The 14,119-nt window shown below is 32.8% G+C and overlaps 1 protein-coding gene across 15 annotated transcripts in view; it reads left to right on the top strand.

The window, feature by feature from the left end:
* The window catches only part of RIMS2 (regulating synaptic membrane exocytosis 2), a 348,709-nt gene that overhangs the window by 212,800 nt on the left and 121,790 nt on the right, over positions 1-14,119 (top strand). For 5 of the 15 annotated variants that reach the window (XM_024756898.1, XM_024756899.1, XM_024756901.1 and 2 more), the window contains one exon: positions 1,938-2,110. The exons of the other annotated variants lie outside the window; for them this stretch is intronic. In XM_024756898.1, coding sequence (XP_024612666.1) covers positions 1,938-2,110 — 173 coding nt within the window. The remainder of the gene's footprint in view (positions 1-1,937; positions 2,111-14,119) is intronic. 15 annotated transcript variants of the gene reach the window in all.

Below are 14,119 nucleotides of genomic sequence, written 5' to 3' on the forward strand. Positions count from 1 at the left end.
GGCAGGCGGACTCTCAACCACTGCGCCACCAGGGAAGCCCTGCTTTTGATATTTTAAAATGACTTTAGTTTGAAAAAGAATACCATGGACTAAATGTTCTCCAAATAAATCCACTGTAAATAAATAGTTTTCCTTTTAAAATCAAACATAACAGTTCTATTTACATAGATATTTCCTGAAAAAAAGGCAATAGCTTTTTGAAGAATTTAACTGTATTTTTTTTTTTTTTTTCTTTTTTGCGGTATGCGGGCCTCTCACTGTGGTGACCTCTCCCATTGCGGAGCACAGGCTCCGGACTCGCAGGCTCAGTGTCCATAGCTCACGGGCCCAGCCGCTCTGCGGCATGTGAGATCCTCCCGGACCGGGGCACGAACCCATATCCCCTATATCGGCAGGCGGACTCTCAACCACTGCGCCACCAGGGAAGCCCTAACTGTATTTTTTTTTGATAATTTAGAATTCCAACAAAGTCGAAAGTTAGAGTGGATTAAGAAAGGCCATATCTCACCTAATATAAATATATATTTCTAGGTTAAGGATTTGATTATTAAAATTTTGTGTAGCCTTCAAAATAATTCTTATATTTTACATTTAAAGAAAATGACCAGTTATTAACTCAAAAATATACAACAAGATACTGGGAGATCCTGGGGGAAAAAAAAGCAGCTCATTTGAATCTGATCTAATGTTTACGCTACACCCTACTGCCATTCAACTTGTCTTACCAAAATGTTTATATCTAGCTAATATTTTCAGTGAATTGTTGTTCATACAGAACTATTTATTAGGGTAATGATTATTCAAGTCACAGTAAATGGTTTATATAAGATAATCATCTTTCTAATGCTTTATGAAATTTGCCAGTATCTATGATATAAAGATCTCCATTGTGAAACTGACCAAGTAAGGATTTTTCACCATTATGTTTAAGAGCATATTTACAAAAAAAAAATCTATTAGCAGATAGTCTCTTAACCTAGTAATAGCCATCAGGTAGTAGTCATACAGTAATAATACTGGCTGCATTATTTTATATTCTACCAGACACCACACATGTATTATTTCTAATTTTCAAAACAGCCCTGCAAGGAAGATATTATTTTCCCTATTATTTTATAAACACTGTTTTAAAGGTGAAATAATTTGCTCAAGTTTACCCAGCTAGCAAGTTTTCCTTACTCCACATTTTTCAGACTTCAAAACCTATTCTTTTTTACATTCCACATGTCATTAACATAAAGCATTTATGAAGGTTTTCAATTTATCAGAATATTTGAACACCCAGAACACCCTGCACCCTGGCTGTGCCAGATGACCATCTGATTATTTCAGTTCCAGGAAGTTTGAACTATTGTAAATAATAATGATTTTTTCTAGTACTTCTAGGATTCATCAAAATTCCAGCAACCTTTCAGAAATTAAACTTGCTCTTTTCTCTTGACTTTTCTTTAAAAAGTTAGTGTTTTAATAATTAGATTTTATATTATCTCTAGGTTTTCAGTGAAGCATAATGGATTAAAGAGAAAATTGATGCTACTAAAATTGGTTTTTATAAGTTACAATGGCAACTTCATCATACTTTTTTTTCAAATTCAGAAATAAAAAAAATTTTTCTTCCTAATATTAAGCCAAATGTTTATTTCCCAGATTTTACCTAAATGTTCTTCCCTGAGGCCATTCCTGTTGTGAAACTGTTTTAATGGTCTTCATTGGGGTGTGGTAAAAATTCTCTAATTGTCATTGCTAAAAACAAGGGTTTCATATAAACTGAATTTTTCTTTCAGGATAATTGCCATTCACTTTTGTTTTATATGCAACTGAGTGGGGTTTTGCAGTATCCTCTGTGGACAATTAAAGTGCTGAAATAGGAGAAGCGAATAATTGCTTTGTGTGGTAATACTGACAACTTCTGCGTATTTGTCAATCTGTGTTAACAGTATCGATCAGGATGGGATCCTCATAGAGGGGCAGATAATATTTCCACTAAATCTTCGGACAGTGATGTAAGTGATATATCTGCGGTTTCAAGGACTAGTAGTGCTTCTCGTTTCAGCAGCACAAGCTACATGTCTGTCCAATCAGAACGGCCAAGAGGAAATAAGAAAATCAGGTGAGTAAGGGGACTTTAAGCAGGAAGTTCCTCTAAATATATTTTAGAAGATCTTTATTTTTCTTTGAATAAATGTAAAATCTTTTACTTCTAAAAGGTTAATATATATCATTAAGACAATAAGAACTTCTGTACAGATTACTTTTAATTATATTTTGGTCTCCATTTCAAACTTCTTGCACAGAAAAGTTTTACAGAACTTATAGCTATTTTCTTACTAGATTATTTGAAATAATATCATTAGGTATTTTTTCATGTTTGTTATTTAAAAAGTAATTCTTTTATTATATCTTTACTGAAATTAAAGTGATGGTTAAGTGAAGACCTGAATTTTTTAATATTCTAAGGAATATGAAAAATCATATTTTAGAGGGGATTTTTCCTAGCTGAATACATTGTAGTAATTCAGAAAACACAAGAACATTACTTTTTTAGTAAGGTGCTCTCCCATCCTCTTGAAACTTTTTATAAATGCATGGAAAAAGTTCTCAGTTTTTCAAGAAAATTTATAAATGTAATGTATGTTCTTTAGTGTAATTTTCATTTATCACCCAACCTATAGACTTTATGGACACCTGAGCTAAATTAGTCTTTTTTTACTCCTATTGGATCAAAAAAAAACAATAATGGAGAGACCACAATTTTTTCCATGCAACTTTGTAACAGGAAAATATGATTTAAAAACAATTATGATTTAAGTGTTGCTTACACAGTGCTTCTCTGGTGTACACTGGAGAAAAAGTTTTCAATGCTTAAAAGATGTCATTTTTATTTACGTTTTAGTAGTTATCATTACTTTTCTATTTAATTTTGTATGCACTTTTTCTTGACTTTTTCTTTCTGTTTTGTGTTTATTTGCATGCCTTCAATTTATTTCGCTTTCAAAAGGCCAAAGGGAATAGAAGAGGGAGGGAAAGAAGGGGATAAGCATGAAGAGATAGTTCATGAGGAGGAAGAGGTAAAGGAAGAAAGAATTAATGAGACTGAGAAAGGGAAAGAGATTACAAAAACATGTAATAAGGAGAAAAACAGAGAATCAGGAGACGAGGAAAAAACACAAGATATACCTGAACAAGGGAAAGAAAAAGAACAGTGGAATAAAGAGGATTTGCAAAAGCAATTCTCGCAAGATGATGACAGGTAAAATTTGCTCATTTTCGTAGACATTTCCCATTAGTAATGTCCTTTCTCCTACTCTTAAAAACTATTTTGCCATTTACATTTGGTTTATTTTCTTGTGTTTTATCTATTTAGCTTCTAATGCAACTAATTAATGTTAGCAAATTATTACCTAACAGATTGATTTATTAAACAGTCTTTAATTTGTATACCATAGCTCTGAGAGTCTGATTTAATTGGGTTTTTAAGTTCTTTTTGACTAGGTGGATCAAAGGTAAATTTCCCTTTAGTTTTTTTAGCATGAATTACTGTATATCTTCCTCATTTGTAGAGTCAAACCTTTAAAATGAGGTTCTGAAGGGGCTGAAAAAATGTAGCCTGCACTATAAGAAATACTATATACTAGAACTTTTAAAACGAATGGCAAAATAGGTAGCAAAAAGTAAGCTTTATTCTGTCTCTGAATAAAGGAAAAAGCAAGTCCCTTGCCTGTCATAGTTATCTGGTGGGGTCTAGTGCAATTCTGATTCCTGAGGAAGATTGTGGAGTAGGAACAGTGGTCTTTGATACTCTGAGAAGATAGAGGCCTTAGGGCTTATTAGAAGGCAGGCATGTTGACTTAGCCCCCTCTAGAAATTCATTCAGCTAGAGAAACTGCCAGAGAAGGAGCTTTGAACAGGGGAAAAGGGAAGAAACATAATCAGCAAGGCATAACAACAACTATGTTTTCATTTTCATAACACAATGCACTAAGTAAATATGAAACCATCTTTACAGTGCTGTACTGAAAGTCATGTCAGCACAAGTCCGCAGTAGACTCCATCCTTCTGCCTGAGGAGATGAGATCTGTCTAGTTACATTTCTCTGAGACTGAGAATTGCAAATCATGTGCATTTTGGAGGGATCTGGTTTTCTAGTAATCCATCCAGACCTTGATTTTGTGCTAGAATGCACTTGGCATAATACTCACCCCGATTGTAAGCCCAATTTTGCTTTATTGTATCTAAATCCAATCTCAGTTTGTGCTTTACTCAGAGTTAAAGAGAAAGATAATTGGAATAAATGTTTACCCCCTGGGTATACAGTTCAGTGGTCTAATTCTATGACACTTCACTTTCTGTCTCAGATTGGTATCTTTAACTATATCTGTGATCTATGAAGCTTTCTATGTAACAGTCACGAAACCTAAATGTAAATCTTAAATTAGGCATATTTTGTGATTCGAGTCTAAACTAGTAATTTCAAGTCTATTTCGTTGTTTATCTAACTTTTGATAATTACATTACCTTATTAATGAAGACCATTTTTATGGTTTGTTTGGCATAGGGTCATTTCATCATTAATTCACAGAGAAAAGCTTTCCAAGATTTCCTTGGAAAGAGACACAGAGTTTCCTTTCTTCCAAAAACAAAATGTGAGCCTCTAATGTGTTTTCCATTCTATAAACTGTGTAAAGGAGAACACATGAGCCCCTTGGTGTCTGCCTGGAGCCAAAAGCCTATGTTAGCATATCTGGCTTGGTGGGGAAAAGTTTGAAGAAGATTATAACCTTGAATTCTCAATTTTTTAATATTACTTTCTTCACCATTTTCTTCTTGAAAAGACCACATTATTTTACACAGGAAAGGGAAGGATGGTATATTCCTAGCAATGAGTCATCAAGGCATTGTACTCTGCTTAAGTAACTATAATACTTTCGCAACTGTAAACTTTAGGGGGCCAGGCTGATGTCTCTAGGGAACATATATTCCATATGATGGCAAAAAGTGTCAACTGCAATTATTTGTGAGAAGATGCTGGTGTTGCTAATTAATTATTGCAGCATAGGATCTTGAATTCGCTTTCATTTCTCAGAATAAAATGAACAGTCTTTATTCCAAGAGAAGCTATGTCTGAGTACTGCCAGTAACATTTTGTTTTGGTAGTTGATGAACAGAATCATAGATTGTTTAAGTGCAAAAAACAACTTACGTGCTTATACAACATTATTGGAAATAATCTTATTCTATAATGCATCATTGACGTTTACTTGTAATCCAAATTTTGTAAAGGAAAAAACTTTCTGACTTCAGGGTTTAAGTATCTATAGCAATGCTGGTATACTTAAAATTAACAGTGACTACAATGAACCAAATCCATTTTAGTTGCTATTTTCATTACAGTAATTGTATCTCATTGTGTGATACAGAATTATGTTGTTTGTGTTATAGTAAGTATTAAAGTAAGTCTTCTGAATGTACTAGTAGGAAATGAATAGCAAAAAGTAAATTCAAAAAAAGGTCCATTAAATATTTGAATATAGTATTTTTTCAAAGTTGATTAATAAATAATGCATTCACATTTAGCTATTTATATTTCCACACATGTATATTAGCCTGGTTAAATGCCCCCCTACCATTAATGATTCTTTGGTAATTATTTCTAGAAAATCCAAAATTATATTTACCATTTAAAATATTTTTCTCACTCTCTGTACATAGGTATCTATCTACATTACATCTATCTACATTTGCTGATTACATACCATATATATGTGGTAGGCTGGCCCAGAAAAAAAGTGTTCAGATGTAAGGAGAAATCATTCGTTCAACCAATATTTATTCAGAAAATTTGTCAGGCAATATATACTATGAGCTGGGGGATAGAGGTGAAATTAAGCATTTCTAAATTTCTAAGCCTGAGGGTGAAGCAGTTTCTTAGACTTGTGTAGATGGATGTTTAAGGATAGCTCCGTATCCAGAAAATTTCATCAAGAAACCTAAACTAATTCACAAGGATATTTGATGGGAGAATTTGGCACAAGAAGTGGAGATCTTAAGTAAATCTGCAGTGGAAGATAGAAAAACAAATATTGAACAGTATAGTATTGTCAAAACCAACAACATTTGGTAGCTTTGGGATCAGATGACTCATCCATTCCCCCAGGTTCTGTTCTGGGCATATAAGACAAAAGAAAAAATAATTCAAGAAACTCATTATCTATAAATTTTCATAGATAACCAAATAAGATATACTGAGCCTCAACAGATTGCCTGCTTCTCAGATCCTCGAATATTTTTGTATTACCCAGCTTTCCTTTTAATGGAGATGTTACAGTTTATAATGAATGCACTGCCTAAAAACTTTATGGCTTCATTATTGTAAAACAGGTTCAAGATCTACGGTAAGAGTGAAATATTCACACAAAGATTTGCATTAATGAAGACTACACAGAAAACCTTTTGAGGATTTGTGTGGATCTGATATTTAGCAAATTTTTGTGCTTTACATTCTTACGGAAGAGTCAATTTAAAAATGATTATTTGTAAGACCAAAATATAAATAAAAAGTTTCAAAAATCAAAAAAAATTTTAGTTCTCAGGCATGTCTATAAACGGTATGGAATTATGTTTTCTCTTTTTAAAGAAAACGTCCTAGAGATAGGAAAATGTTTTAAAGGAAAAAGATGGCATCAGTTCAAATATTCATGAATAGCTGTTTTTAAGACTTAAGCCATCTAAATTATCTAGCAAAAAGTTCTTATAGTCTTTAAAAGGGCAAGCAGAATAATTGATAATGAAATATTTATTACTGCTAACTTACAGATCAGAGTTACAGATCAGAGTTAAAATGTGATAATACATTGTCCTGACTATGTAATATAACGACGCGTGCCGCATATTTACTCCTATGTTATAGACCTCCTCTGCTTTATAATTGTGCATAAAAAGGGGACTTTTAAAAAAAAACACCAAATATCACTCTTAGAATTTTGATCATGTAAGGACCCAGGAATTTGCATTTTTAAAACAAACACCCCCCGAGTGGTTATGATGCTCTCCTTCCTCTCTTTTGGGTTGCTTATATTTCCTAATGAATACTACGGTCAGCTTGTCAATTTGGGGGGGAAAAGGCAGCTGTGCTTTTTGACTGGGATTGTGTTGAATTAGATCAATTTGGGGATTATTGCCATCTTAAAAAATGTTGTCTTCCAATCCATGAACACAAGGTGTTCCATTTACTTATGTTTACTTTCTCTCGATGATGTTTCATAGTTTTCAGGGAACATATACTTCTTTTATTAAAATTTATTCCAAGTATTTTATTTTTGGTGCTATTTTAAGTGGAATTCTTTTATTAATTTCATTTTGAGACTGATTGTTGCTAGTATATAGAAACACAATTTATTTTTATAAATTGATCTTGAAACCTGCAACTGTGCTGTATTCATTTATTAGCTCTAAAAGTTTTTAGGTAATTCTTTAGGATATTCTATATGAGATCATGTCATCTGTGAATCAAGATTACTTGATTACTTCCTCCTTTCTGATCTGAATGCCTTTTTATTTCTTTGTCTTGCCTAATTGACCTGGCTAAAACCATCACTACAATGTTAAATAGAAATGCTCATGGAAAGTTCTTAAAAGAAACAGCCTAGTAGAATTACTTTGCATTAGGTCTAAAAGCATTTTTGAGGATGTCTCCTGTGCCACTCATCCATTTTAGAATAGTCTATATGAAACTTTCTTTTAAAATTTTGTGAGCAGCTCTCTTAAAGAATAGATGTATCTACTTCACTGAAAACAAAACAATGTAATCCATTGTATGTTCTCTTTATCTAGTCTATCAGGAAGTTCAAGTTCATAGCCAAAAGACATGATAATTCCATTCAATTTCTTGAACTACATTATATTATAATCATTATATTATATATAATAATTGATATTTTTATTTTTGCCTCTTTTCTGAGGCTTTGCTCCTTTACCTCTATTTTATTACAATTGTGTTATGTAACTTTTTTAAAAAACTGCCTCAAATTGTATATGCTGCTAACTCGGAACAGTTTTCATATGGTATCCTGCCAACCTTTAGAATTCAACACCTTTACATTCTCTTCTTGAAATGCTCTTTTCTCTGAGCTCTTGTGATTGTACATTCCTTTAGTTCTCTAACCATCTCTCTGATCACCTCTGTCTTCTCTGGGAGCATTCTCTCTGCCCCTTCCATGTTGACATTTTCCAGAATCCCATACTAGGCCTTCTTTTCTTTACGTGTTCTATCTTGATGCTGTCTTCTGTTCCGTGGCTTCCAGTAGCATCTGTGTATTGATGGCTTCCAAAACTGTATTTCAAGCCCAGGTTTCTTCCTTAACCATCTGCCAGATCTATCCAGTCCTGTCCTTGCCATCTTCTTGTCTGTCCTGGGGACGTACCAAACTCAGCATGTAAAATTAAATTCATCATACTGTCACAGAACAGGCAACTACATTTAATAACCCACTCCTCCTTTTGTGCTCTCTTTCTCGGTGGGTGGCACCGGCACCCTCCCATTTGCCCAAACCAGGAACCTAGGCGTCACTCGACTAGTCCTTCTCCACTGAGCACATTCCCTCCCTCCAATCAAGTCTTATTAATCTTAATGCTTAATTATCTCTGAAGTATTCCATTTCTCCCTAACCCTATATCTACTTCTATAATTTAAGCTATTATCTCTTATGGAGATTAGTTTAGTAGTTTAGTTTCATAGATTAGTTTAGTAGGAAAATCTTGTCTTTTAAAAATAATAGCCCTTAAATCTGAACTCGTTATGCTAATAGCATAAAAACATGAGTAATCAGTTTTTCTGAAGTTGTTCCTTTGTGAATTGTGTACTTTGAAAAGATGAATTTTATGGGATGTGAATATATCTTTTAAAATGCTCAGAAGGTCTCTGCAAAAAAAAAAAAAATCTGTAATTGGTGTTGCTTCTTCAGCAACTATTATGAGTGTAGTGGTGATAAAATGCAGATGATATTTTGTTTAAGGTTAAGTTTGTCGAGCATGTCTTTTTTTCTATTCCAATACTTCTTAAGAGCCACCTTTCCTTAAAATGTTCATGGGGAAGCAGTGTGTTCAAGAAAGCACCAGGTTTTAGTTAAGATGGTGGTAAAAAGGGTTAAGAATGAGTGGTCAGGGGATAGCTTTGTAACAGCGCCACCTGGCGGCGTTGCTTTGCTGCTGGTGTCACCACATTTTCAGAGCGGTCTTTACAGCTAACTCATAATATTTATACTTCAATACCACATGTCTACTCTTTGATATGAAATCGGAGATCAGTGTTAATTAAAACTTACTCCCACATCTTACATAAATTAATAGACTTATTTAAAGAGTAATTGAAAGAGACCTATTCAATTTAATTGACTTTGTAGTGTAATCGTTATTAGCAATTTCTGTTAATTTGTATTTCTGTGGTGACTGGTTATTCTATCCTGTTATCACACAGGAAATCTTATTCAGAGATGCCTACCCAGATTCATTTTTACTGATGAATTAATTTCATTCTGGTTAGAAAAGCAATTTAGGATTATATACATTTAAAATGTCCATTAACATTCATTTACATATTAAACTTTTGTTTTCTAGCATTACCACTACTGATTAACCTATAGGTAAATAATGTTTCTATTTACCTATCTGCTATAATGGATACAATTCATTTTTATTTATAACATTGTTAACATTTATTTCTAACATTTTCCCCACTGGCTGTATGTTAGAGAGTAAAATAAATTTAGTGTGAAAGTAGAGAAATAATTAAATTGGAATGACTTCTACCATACAAAATAATAGCAGTAGAAAAAACTGCTGCAGTAGTTTCCATAATATTCAATATTTATTTTTACAAGCCAAAAAGGACGATTAATTCACAACTGTTATTCTAGACTACATGCAATATTCTGACAGTGACTCCTAATAGAACTACAGGTATCCCTCAGGATGAACAAATTTAACATATAGAAGTTTGATTTTTATAGAAATAATAAAAATAATATCAAGTTTGAAGTCAAAGGATTCCCGTGCATGAGTATTATTGTGTTAGATACCAGTATATCAGTACAGTGTGGTACTGTATGGTGTGGCTTCATTTTCAAATGCTGATTCTCCATATAGAAAGGGGGAGTCTAATCTTAAGTGATCAAAAGTCAAAAAAAGAAAATCCACAAACACCCAGCCTGAGACTTTAGAACCGTAATGACACAATTCCAATCTTTAATTTTTAACCTTATCTTGACTTCAGTCTTTCACATTTACTGGCCCTTTTCCTCACAGGCTCTTGCTTTTATTCCTTTGTGTATACGCTCATGTTGCTTCTGGTGTCTAAAGCATAGTTTCTTTCTTTCTCTTTATGAGTAAATTATCTGCCCATCCTTCAATATTCAAGTCAAATACAAATTCATCCAAGAGACACCTCCTCTGCTCTTCCTCCATAATTTATCTAATATTCTTTTACAGTAACAGTTTCTCCTGTGGTGCTCATTTTCCTGCCCTGTGATATAGTTAATTATGTATACATTTAATCTACCATTGTGGACCATTAGTTAGCCTTTTGAGGATATGTATTTATCATTTTTGTCTTTTTGTTGTCTTACCTCTCAATATCTACAATACCTCACACATAGTAGGCACTCAATCAAAGTTTGTGCATGAATGTGTGAATCGGTGAGATCATAATAAAGCAGTGGAAGTTTAGAGGTGTGAAGAGCTTCTGACATAGTGCAGTACCCAACATGCTCATCGCAATCTTCTCTGACAACAATGACCAAGAGGTCACTTTTTTCCCCAGTGGAAAGAAACCTATTTATTTCAGAAGTCAGTGGAATTTACTTCAGAGGAGTTTGTTTTATGACACATATGTATTCCAGTTAGAAAAGATTTAGTTGGTTGGTTGGTTTACTGATTTGATATATGATGAATGATAATCATTATTTTATAGATAAAAATCCTGTATAAAGTCTAACAAGAATGGGAGAAAAACAGACAAGAAAAGATAGCAAAGGGTTCATTAGACAGTATTTGAAGATTAGACAAACGCATACCAATCTAATGTGTCCCAAAAGAATGGTGTAAAATGAATTCTAAAATCCTATTGAAGGGTGCAAAGATGAGAGAAATGACTTCATTTGGGGATGGCAAAAATAAGAAACTTTGTAGATTAGTCTTCTGAGACTTTCTATCAAAATATTTTGAATAGATGATATGTAGCATTTAATACTGAAGTTATCTGAAGACAACTGCATATTTTCAGGACACTAAGAATTAACCAACTTAATTTTACTATTTCTGTTTATCATGGAGCATGAATTACTACCTTCCATGATGCACCTGTCATGTGCAGAGACTTAGCCTTCCAGTCTGGCACGTTGGGGATTCAGCTGGCTTGCTTTGCAAAGTTGTGAATAAGAACTTGGTGCCATGTTACACTGACTCATAGTAAGCATAATATCACTTATCCTCATCCAGAATTTATTTTTAGTATTATAAGTAATACCTAAGTCCTCCGAAAATATACATGAGAGATAATATAGCATGACTGCTAAAACTTAGCTCTGGATTCAGACAAAACTGGGTTGAATCCTAGTTCTGCCAGTTTCTAACAATAAAAACTTGGGCAAATAAAAACCACTTTCTTCACCTATATATTAGGGGTAATAATAATAATATTCTTGCAAGATTGCCATCAAAATTTAATAAGATTATATCCTGAAAGCTTCTAACATCATTCCTGGCACATGACAAGCATTTGATATATAATAGGGGTTGATAAAGAAAGAAAAGGAGAGGAGATGGAAAATACATTTATGAAATTCTCACTTTTTTAAGCTTTTAGATCTGCATATTTCATAGAAACTTTCCTATAACACTTTGCCAGATGACAATTCAGAATAAGACAGATCCTTCTTATGTTTTGTACAAGAGAAAATAATTTCTGAAATGCAAAAAAAGATTTTATTATAAGATCATTTTACAAAGTAATAAATATAGTAGAGATTCTGGAAAAATTTTATGGGATGTGCTTCCTAGTTTGAAGTGATGGACCTTTAATGGTCTTGGAGTTAAAATGATTTTATTCCTAAATTGCCTTCATTTATTCAGCCAATATTTTTGAACATCTTCTATATGCCAGATTCTGTGCTAAAATACTGGTTAACAAGACCTAATTCCTTCCCTCAAAGAGCTTAAAGTCCAGAGGGGAGATAGAGAAGTAAATAAATGATTACAATATAGAGTAAAAGTGTAAAAAGTAATTTTAATATGTGATTTGATAATGCTTACCTTTAGTAAAACATTTAGAATAAGTGAACTGAGGCAGGAAGAGACAAATTATTCTTTCAGCATTATCCAGGATAGGAAAACAATGTCAGAGAAAATCCACAATTTCTTATAAGCCACTAACCATTTAAAGTCTTTCTGAATTAATAGCTTAAGAACATACTTGAAGTTTGTCAAATAGTTGTCTTAGCTCTCATGCAAACCAAGCATAAGGCTTTTAAAAAATCTTTTAAAAAATACAATAATTAAAACATTATATATTATTTTTCATTTGAGTCTCCTAGGTTCTCCTACTTAATTGTTTGTTTGTTTTTTAATCTTCCTGCTATGTAAATCTGAAAGGGTCTGTCTCTAGCTAAAATCAGTCAGCAATGTAAGAATATGAAGTGTGAATACTTAGAAATATAAAAACAAATCTTTTGAATCAATGCTTTCCAAGTGTATTTCCAGAAATTCCCATGAACTGATGATTAAAAATAAATGGTTTTAAGGTCAATAAATTTGTACTACACATGCTATCCTTATCTTCGAGATTCATAGTATACATCAGCATTCTGAGAAGTTCTGCAAAAAAGTTGTGTTTAAGCCAGCATTCCCCAAACTTTATGATGGACTATTTTAATGTAATGTTTTCAAAATGTATTTGAGAAGTATGCTTTGATCTCAATGACATGCTTTAATTTTTCATTTCTAACGTTGGCTTTCATTCTCTCCGTGAAATAAATATTTTTATTTTTGCTGAGCTTAAGCATAGAATTATGGTACAAAACTTGGGATTGCCCAGAAGAGATCCTTGGAGCTGCGAAAACTTACTATAAGGATAGATCTTGTCCCTAAAGAAGCAGACAGGTGGGACTAGGAAAAGAATTGTAAAATCAAATAGGAATTAGCAAATCCAACAAAAAGGAGAAGTACTATCCAAGGAATATGGATAAGATTTATCTTTCAAGTAATGACAATAAGAGAGGGGATACATAAAAATAGCTTATATATTTCAGCAAATATCATGAACATTGATCATTTTGCTGACTTTTCATGTATATTTTAAAGTTTAATTCACTCTATTGTTTAAGGAATCACTTCAAATAAAGCACTTAAGCGGCAATGTAAAGAGATGGAGTTGATGAGTGGCCCATTTTATATCTTTTTTATCCTTTTCTATACTTGCAATAACGCATTTGCTTGGAACCATTATTTTCAGAGATGAAAGGAGATTACAGGTGTGGAGCTTTATTTATGTCATATATACGCATGTGTGTATATATATGTATGTGGGTGTGTATGTGTGTCTACATGCCATGCTCTAATCTAGCACACACTTAGTAAAAGTCTCCCAATTTCCCTCTATATGAATTACTTCATCTTACTCTAACTTGATGCCTTCTTATTTCTAATTTTCTAGATTCCCAGAGTTGGTTTTACATTGTTATTTAATGGTCATGTAGTGCATGATTCCCATATCCAGTATTTTAGCACATCATTAAGCTTTAGTATTTCTGCCATTAATTGGTATACATACTCTTCATTAAAAGAATTAAGTCTATACATTATATAGAATAAACAACAATCTTCTCTTTATGTTTAAGGATATATAAAATATTCATCAAGGTCTATCAATATAATAATCAGTAAATATTATAAGGGACATATTTATGTACTCGTTAATTTATATAGCTACTTCATTGTGCTAGTATACTTTCAAAGTCTCCACCACTTTATTGTTATAACAAATAATAATGTTAGTATCATATTTGTAGAGTGATTTATTGGTTAAAAACTGATTTTAGGGCTTCCCTGGTGGCACAGTGGTTGAGAGTCT

This window comes from Neophocaena asiaeorientalis, unplaced genomic scaffold, assembly GCF_003031525.2.
Source record: "Neophocaena asiaeorientalis asiaeorientalis breed wild unplaced genomic scaffold, Neophocaena_asiaeorientalis_V1.1 scaffold328, whole genome shotgun sequence".
Taxonomy (NCBI): domain Eukaryota; kingdom Metazoa; phylum Chordata; class Mammalia; order Artiodactyla; family Phocoenidae; genus Neophocaena; species Neophocaena asiaeorientalis.